This window comes from Passer domesticus, chromosome 14 (assembly GCF_036417665.1).
Source record: "Passer domesticus isolate bPasDom1 chromosome 14, bPasDom1.hap1, whole genome shotgun sequence".
In the NCBI taxonomy this organism is placed as follows: Eukaryota; Metazoa; Chordata; class Aves; order Passeriformes; family Passeridae; genus Passer; species Passer domesticus.
In genome coordinates, this window is record NC_087487.1 from 6,166,974 (window position 1) to 6,186,630 (window position 19,657).

At 40.6% G+C, this 19,657-nt stretch overlaps 1 protein-coding gene and 1 long non-coding RNA gene across 6 annotated transcripts in view; one reads left to right on the forward strand and one right to left on the reverse strand.

Annotated features, from left to right (window-relative positions):
* Nucleotides 1–19,657, forward strand: part of THSD4 (thrombospondin type 1 domain containing 4) — a 272,344-nt gene that overhangs the window by 125,119 nt on the left and 127,568 nt on the right. For all 3 annotated transcript variants that reach the window (XM_064389270.1, XM_064389267.1, XM_064389268.1), the window contains exon 7: nucleotides 17,403–17,539. In XM_064389270.1, coding sequence (XP_064245340.1) covers nucleotides 17,403–17,539 — 137 coding nt within the window. The remainder of the gene's footprint in view (nucleotides 1–17,402; nucleotides 17,540–19,657) is intronic.
* On the reverse strand, nucleotides 8,025–17,464 carry LOC135280888 (uncharacterized). 3 transcript variants are annotated; one of them, XR_010347694.1, is made up of 3 exons: nucleotides 17,239–17,464; nucleotides 15,296–15,406; nucleotides 8,025–8,426 (listed from the first exon to the last, which is right to left on the reverse strand). It is a non-coding gene; the product is annotated as an uncharacterized LOC135280888 (long non-coding RNA). The 3 variants fall into 3 exon arrangements; XR_010347693.1 differs by lacking the exon at nucleotides 8,025–8,426 and adding an exon at nucleotides 14,360–14,431; XR_010347695.1 differs by lacking the exon at nucleotides 8,025–8,426 and adding an exon at nucleotides 14,513–15,076.

Genomic DNA, 19,657 nt, shown 5'->3' on the forward strand with positions numbered 1-19,657 from the left:
GCTGTGAGGCTCACTGAGGCTGGGCTGGTGGGAGTTTCAAACAGTGGGATAGCCTGCAGAGGACAGGCGCTGTGGGAGTGCTGCCCAGCTGCTCTGCTGTGGGTTTGGCTGCAGCTGCAGCACCAGGGATGGAGGTTTGATGTCAGCACGTCCCTCAGCTGATGGTGCTCCTCGGGCTGCAGTGGAGCAGAGCACAGAGAGGTTCTTCAGCACTTTCATCCTCGGGGCTTAAATTTCCTGTCAGTCACATGGAAGTCTGTGAAATGAGCCTTTTTCAGTTCTGTCAAGGTTCTGCTTTTTTGTGCTTCAAAACTGCAGTGGGACATGGTCTCCTTGGTGAAGCCCCAGGACCAGGGACGTGTGGGAAGATGAGGATGGAGAGGCATTGAGAACAGTCTAGGATCTCTTGCAGATCTGTGCCAAATCCAGCAATCCTTACCTCAAATGATTTCAATCACCTGAAGTTCAGGTTTTTCCCTTTGATTTCAGTAGGTGTCTCTCCCCTGAGCAAGGACTTCGTTATTGGTTTGCTGGATTTGATGTCCTTCAATGCTAATTTTTCAATTTAATCAGCTTGATGGACACCTACCAGTTTTGGAGGAAGGAATGCTCTCATCCTTTCCTTGTCGTTGAATATAGTCACATGAAGAACCTAAATACAAACAGATGTCCATTTTTAAAAAGTCAGCATATTGCTGAAATTTAATATTTTTGTTAGCGTCACTGACAGAGATTTTATTGCAGAACACTCAATCTCTGGTTTGTGTTCAAACAATATTAAGAGATTGTTGCTGTATTAAAATTTGGAGAGTTTTCAGCAAGATCATTCTGCTGTATTTATTTATTTATTTATTTAGTGTTCTGACTGGCAGAAACTGGAATTCCAGAGTTCCTTTGGCTACTGCTGCTCACCTTGGGGAATGGGGTGGGGTGAGTGGCCTGTGCTCTGTCTCTGCCTTTCCAGTTGCACAGAGGAGGAGGAGGAGGAGGCAGCTGTGCTGAACCGTGGCCTCCTTTGCATCCTGTTTAGGAAGCAAGAAGGTTTAGATCAGGTCTCAGGAGCAGAACCAAGGGATTTCTTTGTGAGGGTGGTGGCTCAGTGAAGTGTCTTGGCAGTGCACAGGGATGTGCATAGGGATGGGGCTCCTGTTCCAGAGCAGGAGCACAGGGAAAGCATGAGCAAAAGGAACCATGAAAAAATATTGAATTCTTTGAATTGTACAGGGTCATTAGCTACCATTCAGCAAAGCAATATTTAAATACTTCAAGTGTGGATGAATCTGAGTAGGTCCAGACCAACACGTTTCTCGTGTATGCATTTTAGCTTGCTGAGGTGATTGTCCACCACAATGACATTTGAGTAGCTCCTGTTGAAATCAGTGAGAGTTACCTAGAAAATTGTTTGCAGTGATTTCTCAGCATGTTGCAGCATCCTCGTTAAAAAAAATTAAACTTTTTCAAGTGATAATAGCTGAGTTGGAAACTTTAACTTAAAAATGTCAAAGGTCTTATTGTCTGGGGACAGCAGCTTTTGCTGCATAAATTGCATTTGGCCAGATGGAAAGTTCTTTTGCTTGGCTGGGTTGACACATTTAGCCCTTCTGTGCCTCAAGTTCTGTTTTCATTTGGGGCGGGAGCTGGGAACACAGAGAAGATGCAGCAGATCCAGGAAGAAGGTGAACTTTCTAAATTAAAAGCTTTGGCTTTCTTTACTAGATTAAAACATTATGTTGATGGAAACAACATACATTAGTCACTGCGAAATTAAAGAAGATATTTGAAGTATGTTGGATCTGTTCTGTGAAAATCAGTTTAGAAGTCATCAGTGGATCAAGTCTCCTTGGGGTTATTGCAGGAATACTGGATAAAATCCAGTTTAAAATGAAGTCAGATCATACTTGCAGTAACATCCAAACTATGGGGTTTGCTTTTCTTTCTTGAAACAGCTGCAGATAGAATTGATGCTGTGTCTGCTGCATGAAGATGGAGATTTGTGTGCAGTGCTCCTTGTCAGGAATTCTTGCTTTTAAGAAGCAAGAAGACCCAGATGTTAGTTTTGTTGTGCTTTCTCAATCTGAATGCTGTTTGAACATAAATCTGCTTTAATCACAGTGATATCTTGTTGGATATGATGCTATTCAGTGTTAGGGAGCAGGAGACTCCATCTGTCTAGGCACTCATTTGGCTCTTGTCACAGTACTTTGTGAGCATCACAGAGATTATGGGAGTACTTCTGGGGAAAAAAGGAAGTTTTATCCTGATTTTGTGGTTTGTAATTTATAGAACATGTCTGGTTACTATTTTGTCCAATGCAATAAAGCAAGTCTCAGTTATGGCAGGATCTAATATGAAGCATTCTGCCTAAAATGCTGTTTATTCTATCCATCATCCCTGAAGCCATGAAAGGAGAAACTAAATGTCATGAATAATTTAATTCTTTCAACCATAAATGAGTTTTCAGTTGAAAAACTTCTATCTTAGCGATGCTGTAAGCATTTTGGGAATTTCTCTGAAGCCAACTTGACAGCTTCCAGTGCAAATACAGAAGAAAAACATGGTTAATTGCTCATCTTTGCTGTTAGCTAGTTGATCTAAATGAAGCATATTGAATCATACGTAACCAGCAGACATCCTTCTTCCCATTCCTGGTCCTGCCGTGGTGTGCCAAGCCACACATCAGTACCATCAGCACTCCATCCACAATCACCACCCTCATGGAAGGGATTGTGTTGCAGTGGAAATAAAATATTAGATCAAGACTTGCTTTCTGACCCAGTTGTCTTCTGACATACTTAGTTGAAATACATTCATTCACATCTCTTTCCCATAAGCCATCCTCATTGTCTTTTGAGGGACTCAAAGCCAATGTTGAAGAGATTCTCAGGGAATTTTCTGTGTCTGTATTTGCTGCAGAATGGGGAATTTTCTGTGTCTGCTGCTGCAGAATGGAATCATGGCCTTGTGCTCCTAGAGGTCTTTGCAAATGGAAATGGACATCAAGCATCAGTTAAAGAATTTGACCAAACACATACGGACTAGACAGGCAAGAGAGTTGGAAAATATTTAGAAGATAAAGCAGTTTAAATACTATATGTATTGTAAAATGCAAATTAATGTCTACACATTTGCATTTATTTTTTTCTGAAGTTTATATGCATACGTCTGTCTGTAGGTCCTTCCATTTGCACTTCTGTCGTGTTTAAAACCAACATGATTGACCTCAGTTGTTGTGAACTAGCTTGATAGTATAAAGTCTGGTTTTGGAAATGGAGAGACAGCTGAGGTAAGAGGCTTCTGTGCTGTGGAAGTATTGAGAGCAAGAATTGGAATTTAAACTGAAACTTGCTGTTGAGAGGACTGATCTGGTGTAAGAAATACCAGCTAGAGCACCAGGGCTGTGTATTGCAGGTTTTCCATCCCATGTAACAAGCTATGCTACTTTACATTACTTATTTAGTGGCATAACTTAAAGCTTGGAAGGCGTTCCAGTCAGGAAAAAAGGAACAGAAACAGTTTTCTTGATGCATCTGTGCACCCCAAGGCAGTGCAAATGTCTGGATCAGGCCCTCATTTGCACTGGAGATGTTCTGATGTTAAACATCATGTGCTGCACTATGTCTGTGGCTGATATCTGTCTACAGTAATTCTCAGTTGTAGCTAATACATCTTCCTATTTAATATAGTTCATAGGAAAATGCCTCCATATGTTTTGAATTCTCTTGCATCTTCACTAGAGTTCTCAAGTGTATGCTGTTAATTTAATATATGATTTTGTTCCATATTTATGTCTTGTGTACGCTGGTCAATGTACAGGCAATAAACTTGGAATAGCTGAAGTATTAGTGTATGTAAGGTTTATTTAGTGAAATGCTTGATAGGGTCAGTGTCCTTGGCTGTATTGTAACAGAAGCTCATTGAGCTATTAGAGAGCCACGAAATTCAAAATATTTATTTCATCAGTAATCTCCTTCTCAGAATCTATCTGAATAGGTCATTTGCTTGGCAACATCTCTTGTTCCATAATTATTAATTCCAGGAGGATAGCAGTTAATGCAGCTTGAGATCTCCTGTGTTTTCCTCTGACTCTCCTCTGCCTTCTTTTAAAGGCACAGGGGTTGCAGTAGTACAATGAGGCTGTTCCCTGGCAGGGACAGGGCAGTGCCAGTTCATGTCTGTGTTCCTGTTTCCCTGCCAAGCATCTTGGAGTTTAGGAAAATGCCAAATAAAAGAGAGTATTGAGTGAGGATGGATATTTAATTGCTTTTACAAGTCTGGGTATTGAATCACAGTGCAAAACCCTCTTGTGTTTCTTGTTAAAAGGAGAAGTGGATTTTCCCCCCAAATCCATGATTATGCACTATGGATTGGGCATCATATTGAGCAGGCTGCTTACAGGACTTAACCAGCTTATTTTCACCAGAGGAGCAGGCAGTATTTCAGAAAGGGGGAGGGTGAGCTGCTGAAAGCTTGTGTGTGCATATATAGTTTTATAGTGTTTGAGCCAGTACAGAATGGTTTCAATGGAAAATGGATAATCGTTAACATCGGCTTTTGTACAGCTGCTTTTTGACTAAAAGAGAGGTAATTTATATTTAAACTCTGTGAGTGTGATCCATTATTTTTCACAACAGTGTTTTGCTGAAGTTTCCCCTCTTTGCCCCTCAGATTCTTTAGTTAATAAGGCTACCTCTGCTGTTCCAGCCCGTTTCTTCCTCTGAAAGGTCTGTACCAGGTGAACCCTAAATCACAAACTGTGCTTGCCCTCTGTTTTTGGATAATATTTGTGAATAGCTTACATATTTGGCTGCAGCCTTGCTGCCAGACTTGAAAGGATTTCTGCATTACTGTGTTGCACTGAGTCCAACTTGAGATAGGGGCAGGGAGGAGAGCTTTAGTGAATTTTAAGGAAGCTGTAGTGATGTGTGTCCCTCTTTCTGTGCTATGTTAGCGAGCATTAATTGATACAGACATTTAAAAATCACCCGCACAATTAAACATTCATTCCCTTTCCCCCCTAATTGCTTTGGGAAGAATTAATGTAACTAGGCTGGACATGGTTTATTAATTTAGCTTTCTTGAGGGTTTGGAAACTTTTTTGCTGTGTCCCAGTCTCCACTAAAATTCTGTATTGTTTTGTGTGGAGTAGCCTGGCTGCACAGACACAAAGCTATAGGCTAATCTGCCTCACACCATCATTGTAAGGTGATTATAAATTTAACACCTTAAAGTTAATTTTCAGAAAAATGAGAAACTTCATTGTTTCACACAGAGGTGACTGTTGGTTGCTGTGGTATGGAAAGGAAAAATGAAGCACTAGACAGATGTGCTCTGCTTTGCTCCCTTTCAATGGCAGCAAGTATGTTACCTTTCAAGAAAAGGAGTTTCTAGTTTTTAAGGCTCTACTTAACTACTGTGTGATCATCCTGATGTTTTCATTATTAGAGATTTATGGTTTGACCTCCAGCATCCTATTAAGACATTTATAGTGACGTGGTTCACGGGAGAAATCTTAGGTTCATAGAAACTAAGGTGTTTTGGGGTATATGAGATAATTTGAAGCAGTTACAGCATATGCCATTACAGAAACCTTTAAATCAACAGCCTGAAATCCAGATAGATTGGTTTGATGTTTTCTAGGCATTTGAGGTAGCAGTTACTCTGTGAGTTGCTTTTGGTCTAATATTTAAGAAAACAGGTGATAACATTTTTACAAAGATTTTAAAGTGTTACATTACTTTTACTGTGTTGGACTCATGGCTGTACATTGATCAGGCTGTAGATACTTTCCATGTATGACTTGGAGGACAGAAAATGATGTACTTTTATTATGCTTTCTGCAGTCCAGAATGAGAGGTAGAACTTGCAAGACTGTGAAATTTCACAATTTACTGCTTTCCAGAGGAAAAAACCTAACCTATTGGAAATATTTTTACAATTAAGACTTTATGTTCCTTGGTGAAATTCTCTGGGACAGAGTCCAGACAGGTGCAAGAAAATCTTCCTTATTTGTAATTTTGAACTCTGAACATCTGTATATCTAGGGCTGCACTAGCATTGACATTTCTTTGGGGAAAAGCTGCAGAGGGAGGTTTGTTCATGCAGAAACTGTTTGTATGAATGGTAATAGTTTCCTCGATGGGGAGCAACAGTATCTGAACAGTTACTACATGACAGTAAAGATGTTTTGAACAAATAGACTGCTGTGTCTATTAAAACTAGGCACTGTGGAAGGAGAAATGAGTCAATAAATTAACATAGGAAGGCTTGTGTGCTCTGTATGACCTGAGGGCTCCATTTCCTGGGAGCCCTTTAGGAGAGCACAGTTTGTGTTTGTTCAGTTTGTCCAGTGCCTGTCATCAGTGGTGGAGATCCTGCAGTCTCCGTAAGCAGATGGTGCTTAGTTATTCCTTCCAGTGGAAGTCTTCTGTGAGGTGTAATACAGATCTTCATGGTACAGCTTTGGCCTGTTACCTCCTGGCTGATTCACAGCACGCATGGAAGACTTCTGTTCGCTTTGGTATTTTGTCTCTACCTAGAGACTGTCCCTTCTGCTCTTTCAAAACACCACAATTTGAATCTTCCCTCTTTAGCTGTGTTTACTAAAGTGCTGGTTGCTCACTTTCTCCTCTGGATTGTCTTCCCATGGCCCACCAGAAGTGGACAGTGCTGCACTGAATGTTGGTCTCTGCTGGTATTTGCACTGGTTGCCTTCTGGTTTATACTGACCTGTAAAGTGTTTGCTTTTCTTTTGTTGAGTTCACACCTTCAGTGCCCCACATGAAATGGCACCCACTGTCACTGCTCCAGATTCCTTGTAGAATTACTGCTTCTTCATTAGTTTTTCAGTCTGTGTTTGTGCAGGTGGTTGTTCTGTCACAAGTGTAGGATATCATACCAATCCCTATTATATTTCATCCTGCCTTTTCAGGCCCTTCCCTAAGCTGTCAGCATATTTTTCAGCTCTAATCCTTCCCTCCAGTATTGCTGCTTTTCCCAACTTGGTGTTACCTGTGAATTTCTCTTTCTATCACATCATCTGTCTCATGCATAAATACATAAGCTGGAGCTGTACTTGGGAAAGATCTTGCAGATTCTTAGTAGGTACCAAAACCCAGCCAGTGAAATACTGAGTAGTAATGAGTAATAGTTTTCAAAACAACTTTACACATGCCTTATAGTAACTTCCAGGTGTCATTTTTCACTGAAGAAGTGTCAGACACCTTTGAAAAGCCAAGCTAAATCACAGCACTGCTTCTCCTGCATGCAGAGCCTGTTTGTAGAAGGAAATTAAAGGGGTTTGACAACATTTTTATCTTGACACCTCCATACTGGGTTCCACTGCTGTCCTCGGAGGAGTGGGATGTAGGGTGATGCCACAGATGTGTACAGGAGAGACAGATCCTAGTTTGATGGGACAGAATCCTCAAGGGGAAAATAGTCTTTTAGCAGACACCCCTTTTCCCCTTGGCTGAGAGAGATACAGGGGATGAGACAACTTAAGCTTCATTGTTCTGAAATGCAGTTTCTAAGAGCATGGAGGCTCCAAGTGCTGCAGTGAGAGCTGGTGGAGCCCAGCTGGCAGCCTCAGGGAGCAAAGCTGCCTCCCAGTGTCATCCAGTTAGATTTTCCCTGAGAAAAGATCACGGAGTTGGTACCCTTCAGTTTTCTGCAGGAATCTTAACATCCCACAATCAAGGCATGCAAAGTTTGAAAACCCAGAAGAAAAATTAGAAGCAAAGATGCTAAGAAATCTGGAGTCTCATCAATGATCATTATAGCTTTTTATATAAGAATAGTCTTAAAAATGAAATGTAATGTGAAACACTGGAAGTTTAGGGTTTTATCTGCTACAAGAAGGGAAGCAGCTTTCAAGTTAACTGACTGAGCTCCAGGTCACTGGCATCCTACTGAAAACATTGCTCTAATGAACATTCATGTTTAAACTGATGTTTATGAGAATGAAGGATATAAATATCTTTGAGTATGTAAATAAAAGCACGGAATGTTTTAAGTAATCCTTAAGAATTTATTTGCCTATTAAAGGACTGTGGCAAGAGGCCATGGAAATACAGTTAGGACATTCTAGACCAAGTAATAGCTATATTAATATTTAAATGAGTGCAAGTATTTTCTGTTATTTCAGAAACACTCCTCACCCCACAATAGTATTTTTTTAAATCTTAAGGCAATCTGTAAGCGTATAAGGCTCAGTGAGAACCTCCTGATAAATATTTCCCAAGGGACAGTGACAGTGAGTCTGGGGCTGACTTTGAGCTTCTGTTTCTTTCTCATTTCATTCTTTCTGCTGTGGCTCCTCAGGTTGTATTTTCTTGGTGTTGTTCCAGAGCAAAGAATCTTCAGTTAAAAACCTTTCAGAAACGGAGTTTAGTCTCTTTTCTTGCTTTTCACATTGATCCATGTGTATCCTGTGTATAACAAGTATAAGACAAGTATAAGCACAGGCAGTAGATTTTAAGCCTGTGTACATCAAAGTGGCCGTGTTCATGTTCATGTCAGCATGGAAGACTGTAAATTATGAGGTTATCAATCAGAGGGTTATGAAATTAGTCCAGGATCTGGATTTTGGGGGTGGGGAAGCATTTCTAAGTGACTGCTTTCTCTGGAGACAGCAAGGAAAAAGAGGCAGGGAATGACAAGGATTTTTGTGAGTTCATCCAAAATTATTTCTCTGGAAAATTTTGGCAAAATCAGCCTGTTTAAGGAAACTAAGAAAAAAAAAAGCACATTGAAATAACTGAAAACATTATTATTATTGTCTCTGGATTGTGAAATTAAAATGAAAGCTGATTTCTATATGCAGTGATTTAAAAAATGTTGTGTCATCATTTCTTGTAAATAATGATGTAACAATTTTCATTTTTAAAGACAAAATGTTAGGTTTCTTCCCCCAAGCTAAATAACTTAGAAAACTGTAACTTCAGAAAGCATTTAGACTTTAATGCAAACTGTACATCTCAGAGCAAGTGTTGTTTAAAAAAATAAAGGTTGGTGTTTTGTTGTTTTTTATTTTTTTCCCAGTCATGTAACAAGGTGAGAGCTGGCTCATTTTGTCTGGGAGCTGATTTTGAGAAAAGCAGCATTGTGTTGCCTCCTTCCCTGTTGTCACTTTTGGTTGCTTGGTCCTTTTTTATCTTCATATTAAAGAAAGCTTAGGGTGCACTTCAGTGAGTGCATGGAGAAGAGCTTGCCATCCCTTTACATGAGGCAGGGCTTTCTGTGCAGCCTTGTTTGGAGTTTGATTAAATACTAGAGATCTGGGAATTATGGTCTTTTCATGGTAGGCATTACTTTGGGAGTTTGTAATGTTCATGTTTTAATAGGAGAGAGACTTCTAAGACATTTAACTTTAAATATGCTTCCTTAAGAGATGACTGAAAGCTTTTGTCTGGAATGCTGCTGGGGGAATCACAAGCCTAAACTTGAATCTCCTTTCTTCCCATCTTCTTTGGCACTTGTTATTCTGAAGCGTGACATGAAGTCCTCCAGCAGTAGAACTAATTTGAATAAAGCTGACCAAGCTTGCTGTGGAAAGTCTGAAGACAGGATTTGAAGGTGTATTTACTAAAGTTGCCAAAATACTGATTTATATAATTTAACATTATTTGACATTCCAAGTTTTTGGGGCTCTTAGTGTGCTGATGGAAATAAAATCACATTTCAAATTACAGATCTGGATGCAAGCTGAGATTCCAGAGGCCAGTAAGATTCTAATACAGACAAACACAGATAGTCAGTTCTTTCCAATTGTAAAGACAGATAGAAAGCAGTATCAAGTTCCATCCAGAATATCCCAAGCTAAGAGTTGGGAGTGATAGCTCTCAGTGTCCCTCAGGAAGTGGTCAGCACTTCAGGGGATGGAGCATGCTTTGGTATTTTTCCAGATGAGAAGTTGCACTGCATGAAGCAGGTTTACTTATCTGATTAGTGCCAATATAAATAAATATATAAATCTGCCAGAAAATGAGTTTGTTTAGATTAGTTGTTTTATTTGTCCTCTCTAGTTTTGTCTATAATAGTATGTTTCCTAAATATTTTAATTTTATTTTTGATAAATTCTGTATAATATCACTGCAAGAAAAGGCATCTTTCATGAAATCCTAATATTTTATCTTGTGATATTGTCTTCTGAGGGTTTTATTGATATAGTTTTAGCTATCACTGGATACAAACAGAAACAAAGAGTTTTGAGCTCAAGCAATTGCTATTTGGTTTTCTTCTACTTATCTAGCCACATCTTAATAATTCTGATCTAAGCTCTGGGGGCTGCTCTGAGAAGCCTCACCAGAAGTGCAGCCCATGTGGAGCTGCTATCCCCTGCCTGTGCTGAGGGCCAGAGAGGGCAGCTTTGTGTGGCTGCTGTGCACTCTGGAAAGTGCAGGTGGGGGCTTGTAAACCAGATAAATGCCTTTTAGGAGAGCTTTCACTGATGGAGAGCTTTGATCTGTTAGCATAGGCCAGTGGAGACATCCAGTGGCCACTGGCTGACAAATGGTGGTCTCTGGATTGTGACTGCAGACACATGAAAGGCTGATGTGAAAAAGACATTTTTAGGAGTTGGGGTTTTTTTTTCCCCCCCTTTAAATTCAGAAAGGAGTTCCAGATGTAACACAGTAAAAACTGAGGTCTGTGGAAGAAACGACCTTACCTGGTTATGTCATCTAAAGGGGTGCTGGCCAGGAGCCTCTGTTAAACATTTCACTTGTGGCAGCTGTGCTGAAGCCAGCAGCACTCACTGCTCAGGTGCCCATGTGAGCCACCCAGCTGAGTGCTGTGCTGCACTGAAATGTCATCGAGGCACAGCAAACTTCAATCTTTTGCTGATTTTCACACATCCAGTGGAGCAAGAGAGACTCATACACACGTGGTTTTATTAATTACTTGTTTCTAGTTGGTTTCTTTTAATTTCATTGAATAATAATCAACTTTCCAGTTATTTTTAATGCATGACAATAAATCTGTAAGACATTAGTAGTAGTTTTTTTAATGACAGAGGGGTTTGGGAGGAATGGAGGTACCAGGGAAATTGAAGTAAATGACAACGTTTGCAAATTTCTTATTGCTTTAAACACTAATTGTGAAGACAAGTTCATGGAACATAGTTGCCTTTCAGAAATATTCTGTCACTGAAGAGTAGAAAAAAACGTGGTACATTCAGATAAAGGTGAGGAATTTGTTGGGATGCTATCTTCGTTTTGGGCTCCATGCTTGTAAAAATGTATAAGCAGGTTCATTGTAGAAGTTGGATTTTTTTTTTCACTTAATATCAAAACCCCAGTGCAGACAATATTTCAAATATATATTGAATTGTTGAGACAAGGTGAAATAATAAACATCTTTATTATATGGGAAAATGAAAAGTGGAAGTAGGGAAAAAAAAAGGGCAATGTTCTTCCATCACTGGAGTGAAGAATGGAAAATGTTTTTAGAAAAAAAATGTGAACCAGAGTAATAAAACTTTATAAGAAGTTAACAAAACTGAAAGGGACAAAGAAAAAAAATAAACATGACCCTTTCTGGTTATTGTCAAGAGATGTTCCCAAGCCTAATAAGGACAAAGTATCAAAAGAGACTCAAATAAAACAGACCACATCACATTACTATTTCTTTTGGAGAGCCCAAATGTAGTTACATGATAATTATTTCCTGGAAAATGTTTGCATATTGTTATTTAGAAATCTGGCATATGATAACTGCTGTAAAAAGCATTATTCCTCTGGCCACCTCAAAAACTGGTAACTGTCCATCAGTGGAAAACCAGCCTAATTTGGGGTCAGTTTTCTGTCATGGACCTTATGGTCTCCTAAGCGGCAAAGCCTGAGCTCACGCTCCAGTCTGATAACCAAGCCCACATAGTCTATTAGCCTAAACAGGGAAACCTTAAATAAAGTAGCTCTGCTTTCTTGGAAGCTTTTGTGGAGGATGGGGTGTGTTTTCTATGCATTTTCTGTCTCTGTATAGGAAGCTGTGTAAACTGGGTTGCCTGTGTTTAGTAGGAAAACAACACTCGCCATCCACCCCAAGCTGCACAGGGGATCACTGCTGGATCAGTGTGGAATTGTCACATTCAGCTCTTTCTGGCCTGGTGTAGACTCTACAGTGGAGCTGCCAGCTTACAGCCACAGCAGTGTGAAAGGACCAGAATTCTGCTGTCGTGTTCAGGACCTGTCTTTGTTTCCCTGTATGTGCATGTGTCTTGAAAAAGAAAATCTTCAAGGGGCTTTAAAGATCATGGAGTTCCAACCCCCCTCTGTGGGCAGGGTCTCCTTTCACTAGACCAGGTTGTCAGAGCCCCATCCAGTCTGACCTCTAGCACTTCAGGAATGGGGCATCTGCAGCTTCTCTGGGCAGCCTGTGCCAGGGCTCACCCCCCTCACAGGGAGCAGCATTGGTCACCTGCACATCCATTGCTGAAATCCCACCCAATCTCAGCATTGATGAGCTTTGACTAAAGGAGATGTTACATGGATTGACATAAGCACATCTCTTAAAAGTTTTTCCAGTGTCTGCTATGCTTCATTACACTTCCTGTAAAGCAGATTCATTGCTTTTATCATGAGTAAATACTGAATTACAGCCCATGGCAAGCTGGGCCCTGAAAATAACTGAGCTATGCAGAGACAACTTGTTCCTGGAACAATTGCTTCTGACACATCATGGATGAGTGTATCTTGGCTTGTTATGGAGAAGGACTGAAGTTGACTTTACAAGGCAGTTTGCACACAGAATGAAGCTTAATTTAAATTTGCTTAATCCCATAATGTAGTATTAACATGATTGTGATATTTGCTTGCCAAGAGTGTGCATGCCACTTCTGTGTGGGCACCCTCGAGGCACGTTTCTCAAATTGCACAGCTTGTTATTAACTATTTTTAGATGTTTAGGCAAACTTACAAAAACTGACAAATGGTAAAAGTATTCTGTAATGTTCTGTGGAGAACTAGAACTGCTATGTAGATAACAACAGGGAGTCTGGATCTCACATTAAATTAAGATTTGGACTAAGGAACCATCAAGGAGGTTTTGTACATTCCAGTCCTTACTTCATGGCATGAGGAATGTGAAATTCCTTTGTTGTATCATTTATTCTGATTGCACCTACAGCCAGCGTTATCTGTGGCAGATTCAGTGTTCGTGCTGTGAGAGGCTGTACGTGCTCCAAGCAGCTTGAAGTCTTCGGAGCTGAGACAGAAAGGAAGAACTTGGTACATTCTTTAAGGACAGTCAGTGTGCAGTGTCATTTAGTTTACTGATAGCTCCATTCTTTTTTGATTTGGGTATTATTTCCTGGGTTTTTTTTGGTCTGTGGCTATTTTTAATTTCCCTTTGAACAACTGAATACATTATTTATCAAAGGTATTGTGGTTGGAATGCTTTTTCTTCTGATGTTTTTTTCCTAAGAAAATCATTAGATTGCAGTTCCGTGCACTGGCAAGCTGCCTGCCGAGCTCTCTCTGTATCTCTTCAAGCTCTCTGTGGAGCAGCTCAGCCACAGCTTGGCCTCCTTATCCACCATGGCCAGGTGCCTCCCCACAGCCTTTCCTTGGGCAGGGGCTTGCTGAGGATGGCAGAAGGCATTGGAAGAGGAAGCTGAAGGAGGGGAAGAGCTGACATGAAGTACAAAAGGCCTGGCTGGAGAGAGAGACACGGGGGCTGTGCTGTGGGATTCTGGTCGTGTGGTTCAGGGTCACCACACAGGGTGTCCAGCCCTGGTGACCAGCCATGGTGACCGGCTGTGGACTGTGCCAGCCGTGTCCAGCTCAGGGAAGGTGACTGGAACTGGGGGCACGGCATCCCACCGTGTCGCTCCAGCTGGGCACTAGGACAGGCCAGCACAGTGCTTAGATTTGAAGATGCTCTTTCTCGATGAAATGCAAACAGGTCTATGCACAAACTCCTGCAATTAGGAGTGTTTCTGAATGTTTCTGACTTCCTGCCTTGTTCTACCATGCGCAGTTTCTAGATTTGGGCAGGGTGTTTTGTCAGGACTTTAATTTCTTACACTTTCATGTAACAAAAGGTGTAGGATGAGGGTGAAATTTCGTGGAGGGGCTGATTCGCCTGGCGCGCTGAGGGAGGGCAGCGGCTGAGGCAGGGCAGCGCCATCGCTGCTGGCAGTGCCCGGCCCTCGCTGGGTCCATTACGGCTATCGGCTCCCTCAGGGCTGAACCTGCTGGGAGCCCACTGTGCTTCTGGGGAGCGACTGGGCCCGGGGCAAGAACGAGAGAGGAACAAGCTTGTTCATTTGGAGGCCGTTTTAGTTTGTTTTCTCTCTCTCGGGAGTTTTCTCCCTCGTGCCTGGCACTGCTCTCACCCTGAGGTGCCTGGGCCGGGCTGGCCTCGCCTCATCGCGGGGACACAGTCTTGGGCTGGGAGCGTGCAGTGGGCTCGGATACGCCAGTGCTTTCTTTCCCTGTCGTGGGATTAAAAGATCAGGATTCATCTTTGAGTGTTAGCCTGTAAATCCCAGTGGAGGACACTTCTGCCTTGCTCACTCGTGCTTCCCAGCAGGCAGGCGGCTGCCATCCCCTCTGCAGGGCCTGAGACGAGGCCTCAGCCGGGAATGCTGCTGGAGACACAGTTTGAACTCCAGCTACTCCTTGTAGTGTGATAACACATAAATTACTCTTTTGCCCCTTAAAAATGTGTGGATGTGACAGATGAATTTTTCTCCTCAAACCTCTATTGCACTGAAATCTGCAATGAAATGCGTTGATATTTGTGGTTTAAGTTTGATCAGTAAAATCAATCTTAGGAGAATGGTGGAAAGTTTTCACTGTAATGTGTGCTGTGTGATGTGCAGTTTGTAAGATGTGAGGTGTTCTTATTGGGGATGTGGAAGGCAGTAGAACTATGCTGTGGTCCTGCTGAAGTATGTCTGGCTCTTATTCCTCATAGGGAAAGGTGGAAGGTAAGTTTCAGCAGAGAACTTGGGGGAAAAAAACCCCAGTTCTCAAGTCTTGGAGAAGACCAGCATGTTCCTGAGGTACTTAGGGCTGGTTTGGTAAGGATGTTTCTTTGAAAGTACTGTTTTTTTTGATTTAGATTCTTTTTCAGTCTGTGAAATGAAAACCAAACATTACATGTTACCAGGATTGTTCACTAAAGGCACCTCCTTCAGTTAAATCAATAATGAATATGTCTGGCAGAACCTGTGTGGCAACATTAAATTTCACCCAAGTTCACTATTTAATAAAGGAGGGGGGATAAGGTGAGACTTTGCGCTGACTTGGTTATGCTAAGGTGAGCTTGGAAATAAAAAATGCAGAAGGCTGACCTATCACAGCAGAAGTGAGGGATGAGAGAGATCCAGGAAAAAATACCATGCTCCAGCAGGTAATTTTTTCATCTCCACGTAGCACAAAACTTTCACTGGGATCTAGAAGGCCTGTTAATAATTTAAAGAAGAAATATTTTGAAGTATCAACACTGTGGGGGAGATAGTGAAAGAAAGAATATGGGAATGTGAGGCTTCAGGATACTGAACTTAAGGGAACAAACACAGAAGATAAGGACATTTCAGAAACCCTAAATGGCTTGTTTGACTTGATTTTAGAGAGTGGAAAGATAAGAAAATGTACTCTCCAGAGGTGCTGCTTGATTGCTAGCTTTGCATGTTGTGAAATTAGGACACTTTCAGACAGAGAAAAGGACAACTTAAATGAATCACTGAAACTGGGTTATATTTATTTGGGAATTCTGAATATAGTTATGTGTGAAGTGATGAAGCTGCTAGGAATAAAGCTCACTTTATCGTTGGACCTGACTGTTACACTTGGAGATTGAACTGCAGGAAATACCTCAGTTTAGGTTTTTGGTTTGTTTTTTTTTTTTTTTGGGGGGGGTGGAAGGTTTGATTTTTTTTTTTAATAACTAAATTAAGTCATTGGAATCATAAGCTAAGAATCCAAAGAAAAGGTAGCCAGTGGATGAATGACCTAGTTGAACATGGCACACATGGCTTCTGCAAAAAACCCAAACTCAGTAAGCAGATCTTTGACCTCTCTTAAAATTAGTAGCTGTTTTGGTGGACTTTATCAGAAGATTGCCAGACACAATACTTGATGTGTATGAGGGGCAGTTCCATGAGTTCAGCTGTATGAGGCAAAATGTAAGATACAGAATTGGTCTGCATTAACCCTCTGCCTGCACAGGGGGTAACTGAAGTTGAGCTGAAATTTTGGTACTTCTACAGAAAACAGTTGTTTAATATATATTTGAAGTGATTGCTTTTATTTATTTTGGCTTTTTGTTATTTCTTAGCTGAAGATTCAAAAATACACTCAAGTAGAGAATCTTGTGGATGCCATGTTTCAGCATTAAACGGGGGCACATAGCATCTCCTTTGACACCTAGATTAAATTGCAGGTTTCAGTTTCAGTATAGGGGATGAGCTGAAGCTTTATGAAATGAGAGGAATTTGAGTTCATTATTGTGGCAGCAATGAAAGCATTGCCATGAAAAAGGATTTCTGTTTGGACCTCACTGCCACTGAGTATCAGCACTACTCTTGGATGGAAAAAAACAGAAGATGCTGTTATGTCAGTTAGCAAATGGGGCAATAAGCTGAGAGCAACTCTGACATGACGGATGATTTGCAACAAAAAGGCTACATAAATGTGTTAACAAACCTGATAGCATAAGATCTGGGGAGTGTTAGACTGGATCTGCTCAGGGAACAGATTTTCACAGGGAAGATAACATGTCTTGCTTCTTGTCTTCTGTGTTCCTCTCACCCAGAGTTCAGTGGACTGATTTCCTATTGCTTTTTTCAGGTCAGCAGAAATCACAGGGTTTTGGATGATAATGCATTTTATACATTTTTGAAAATGAAATTTAGTGGAATAGAATGTAAGAGCTGAGGTTTTTTTGTGGAATACCCACTAAAGTGTAACTTGTAAAAATGAAGAGAAAAAAAAAAATTTTTAAAAATGTGCATGTGTCTTGTTTAAAATGTTTCTCAGTGCTGGATATGCCTAACAGACCTGAACAGACTGGGGGCTGTAAGTGAGCCTGATTTGATGCACATCCTTCTGATTGTGGTGCAGTTTTTCTGGCTCTCAGGAGTTACGAAATGCCATAACATGTCACTATGCTTGAAGAAGATGAACTGGGCAGTGTTTTTAAGGAACTAAAAGTACTCTTGGTCGTTTAGGGAAGTGTCAGTTGTTAACAGCGGAGGCACTGTTTTCACTGTGATAGGGTTGTTGGAGTGCTTACCTTGGAATGGGTTTCTTCATCGCCCTTCACTTGATGTGGTCACTTACAACGCATTGTTCGCATATTTGTTTCTTCCCCTCAGACCTTACCGCTCGTTTAAGGAGCTTTCCTTTTCCAATCTACTGCTGTGCTCTTTGTAACGGGGCCTTTCGTTGTGTCCACAGTGAAGGGGAGTCAGAAGTGCGAGCTGAACTGCCGGGCCATCGGCTACCGCTTCTACGTGCGCCAGGCGGAGACGGTGATCGACGGCACGCCGTGCGAGCCCAACGGCACGGCCATCTGCGTGGCAGGGCAGTGCAAGGTAAGCTCTGCCCCGGCCGCCCAAAAAACTTGCTGATTTCTTTAACTTTTTATTCGTATTAAAGTAGATGTGACAAACATTAGCTTTTATTATTGCAGGTTGGGGGATTTCTTAACTGACTTTTGTATTATTTACTGGGAACAAACTAAGGAGTGCTGAAGGGATGGATTCAGGAGGTGTTTTAGCCCAAATTAAGGTGTCTGTCACTGAGCTTTTTCCACGTATTTTACTTTCTACGGAAGAGGCTCTTTGAAAGAACCAGGGCAAAAAGATGGAAAGCTTAAATAAGAAAGAAATACAATATATTTCTTTGATTCAGTTTTAGAGTGGAGATGTTTTTCAGAGTCTGCAACAGAATGGTTTCTTTTGATTGCTTTATAGCTGCTTATAGTCTAACTTTTCTGATTGGGCCATGTTTGCCTCAGGTCTTATTGGCTCTCCTTTTACTCAGCAGTGATGTTCTCTTAGAAAACAATTGAGTGGTTACATTTCATGGGTTCAGAAAGAGCTGCTGTGTTGACTTTTTGCCATCTGCTGTGTAGATTCCATTTGCAATGAATAAATACACTTTTTGCAAGATGGTAGCAATTTTAAACAAAATGTTACAGTGTTTAGAAAAAAACTGTAATCTTTCAAGTGAGGTTAGTGAAAGAAATAAATTCCTAGCGAGGGGCATTTGACGCTTGGCTGATGTTTCCTATATATGTTGGCAAAAGCTGCAGAAGTGGCTCAGATGTGACTCATGAACTCAAATAGTGAAAGGTCAAGTTCAGTTTAAATAGTTGGTTTGCCAGGGGAAATCACTGATGAATACAGCCTTGTCCTCTGCATGTCCCAATCCCTCTTACTTGTGCACATCTGGACAATGCCATGTTTGTTTCTGTTCTGTGTTTCTTAGTGCAAGCAAAGCCATAGCTTTGAATTTCCTTTGTACAGGATAGATCTGGGTGAAGTTAGTTGTGCTTTAAAGCTTTCCTTGATCTCAAACGAATTCAGAAAGGGCCAGAAACTTGTTTTAATTGCATTTCTGATCTATGACTCAGAAAACTCATAACTGAGTTGTCAAACAAATGTATGGTCTGTATCACCCTCTGCTGGACATTCTTTTACATTACCAGAACAATAATATCCTTGTGTTACAAACTATTATCTATTTTATTCCCAGGACTATTGTTTTTGGTTAGTATTTTCAGCTTACCTTATCCTGAAGAGGAGAAAAAGATGGAAAATGCTTATATAATAAAAATTATTCAGAAATATAGTAAAGAATATGGTGTATGAGATAAAATAGTCCTTTAAAAAACTTGAAGTGAAAAAGCCCAACAAATCAGGGTATTTCATCATAAGAACATATTGTCTGTGACACTGTCATAACTGGTACATATACTACCCAGTGCTACAAAAACGCTCACTTCTCATTGAAATGATTGTGTATTTTCTGGTCTAGTCTAAACTCTGAATCCTAATGAAATTAAAACTTCTTAAATTAATTAAATACTTTAAAAATAAAACTAGACAAAGCACAAAGAATGGGGAGATGTTCTACCTATGCAGAAGAAAGAAGCAGAACAATGATCTTGATAATCAGTTGCATTATTTCTGTGTAAGTTTGGTTTTCTGCACACTAGAACAATATTATTTCTGATGGATTTTTTTAAGCAAACAAATGTTTTCATTGACAGTCCTATTGAGTTCCACTTCTGGTTTTTTATAGTTTTGATCTGGTGCCCCAGCTGGTTTTTCCTAATACATATGCTTGGAATATGTTTCAGTATTATTGAGTAGATGTTGTTTTTGTAAATGCATTTGCTACTCCTCTTCTGACCCTACATTTTGACAGTGCTGGAAAAGAGTGACTGCCAATGGGACTTCCTTCAACTTGCTATTTAGTCAGAAGTGTCTTTTTTCTTCCTTCAAGATTTTTGTTTTCTTCTTTTGTGTGAAGTGAGTGTATCCTTATATTTGTTCTGGAGACGGTGGGTTAGTCCTACTCAGTAACTTCTAATCTTAGAAGAAAAATGCAGAGAGAATACTGAGGAGACCTTAATAAACAAGCTATGAGAAAAGAATGTTCTTAATAATTTTGACCTTGCCCATAGATTGAGAAACTGCCTCTAG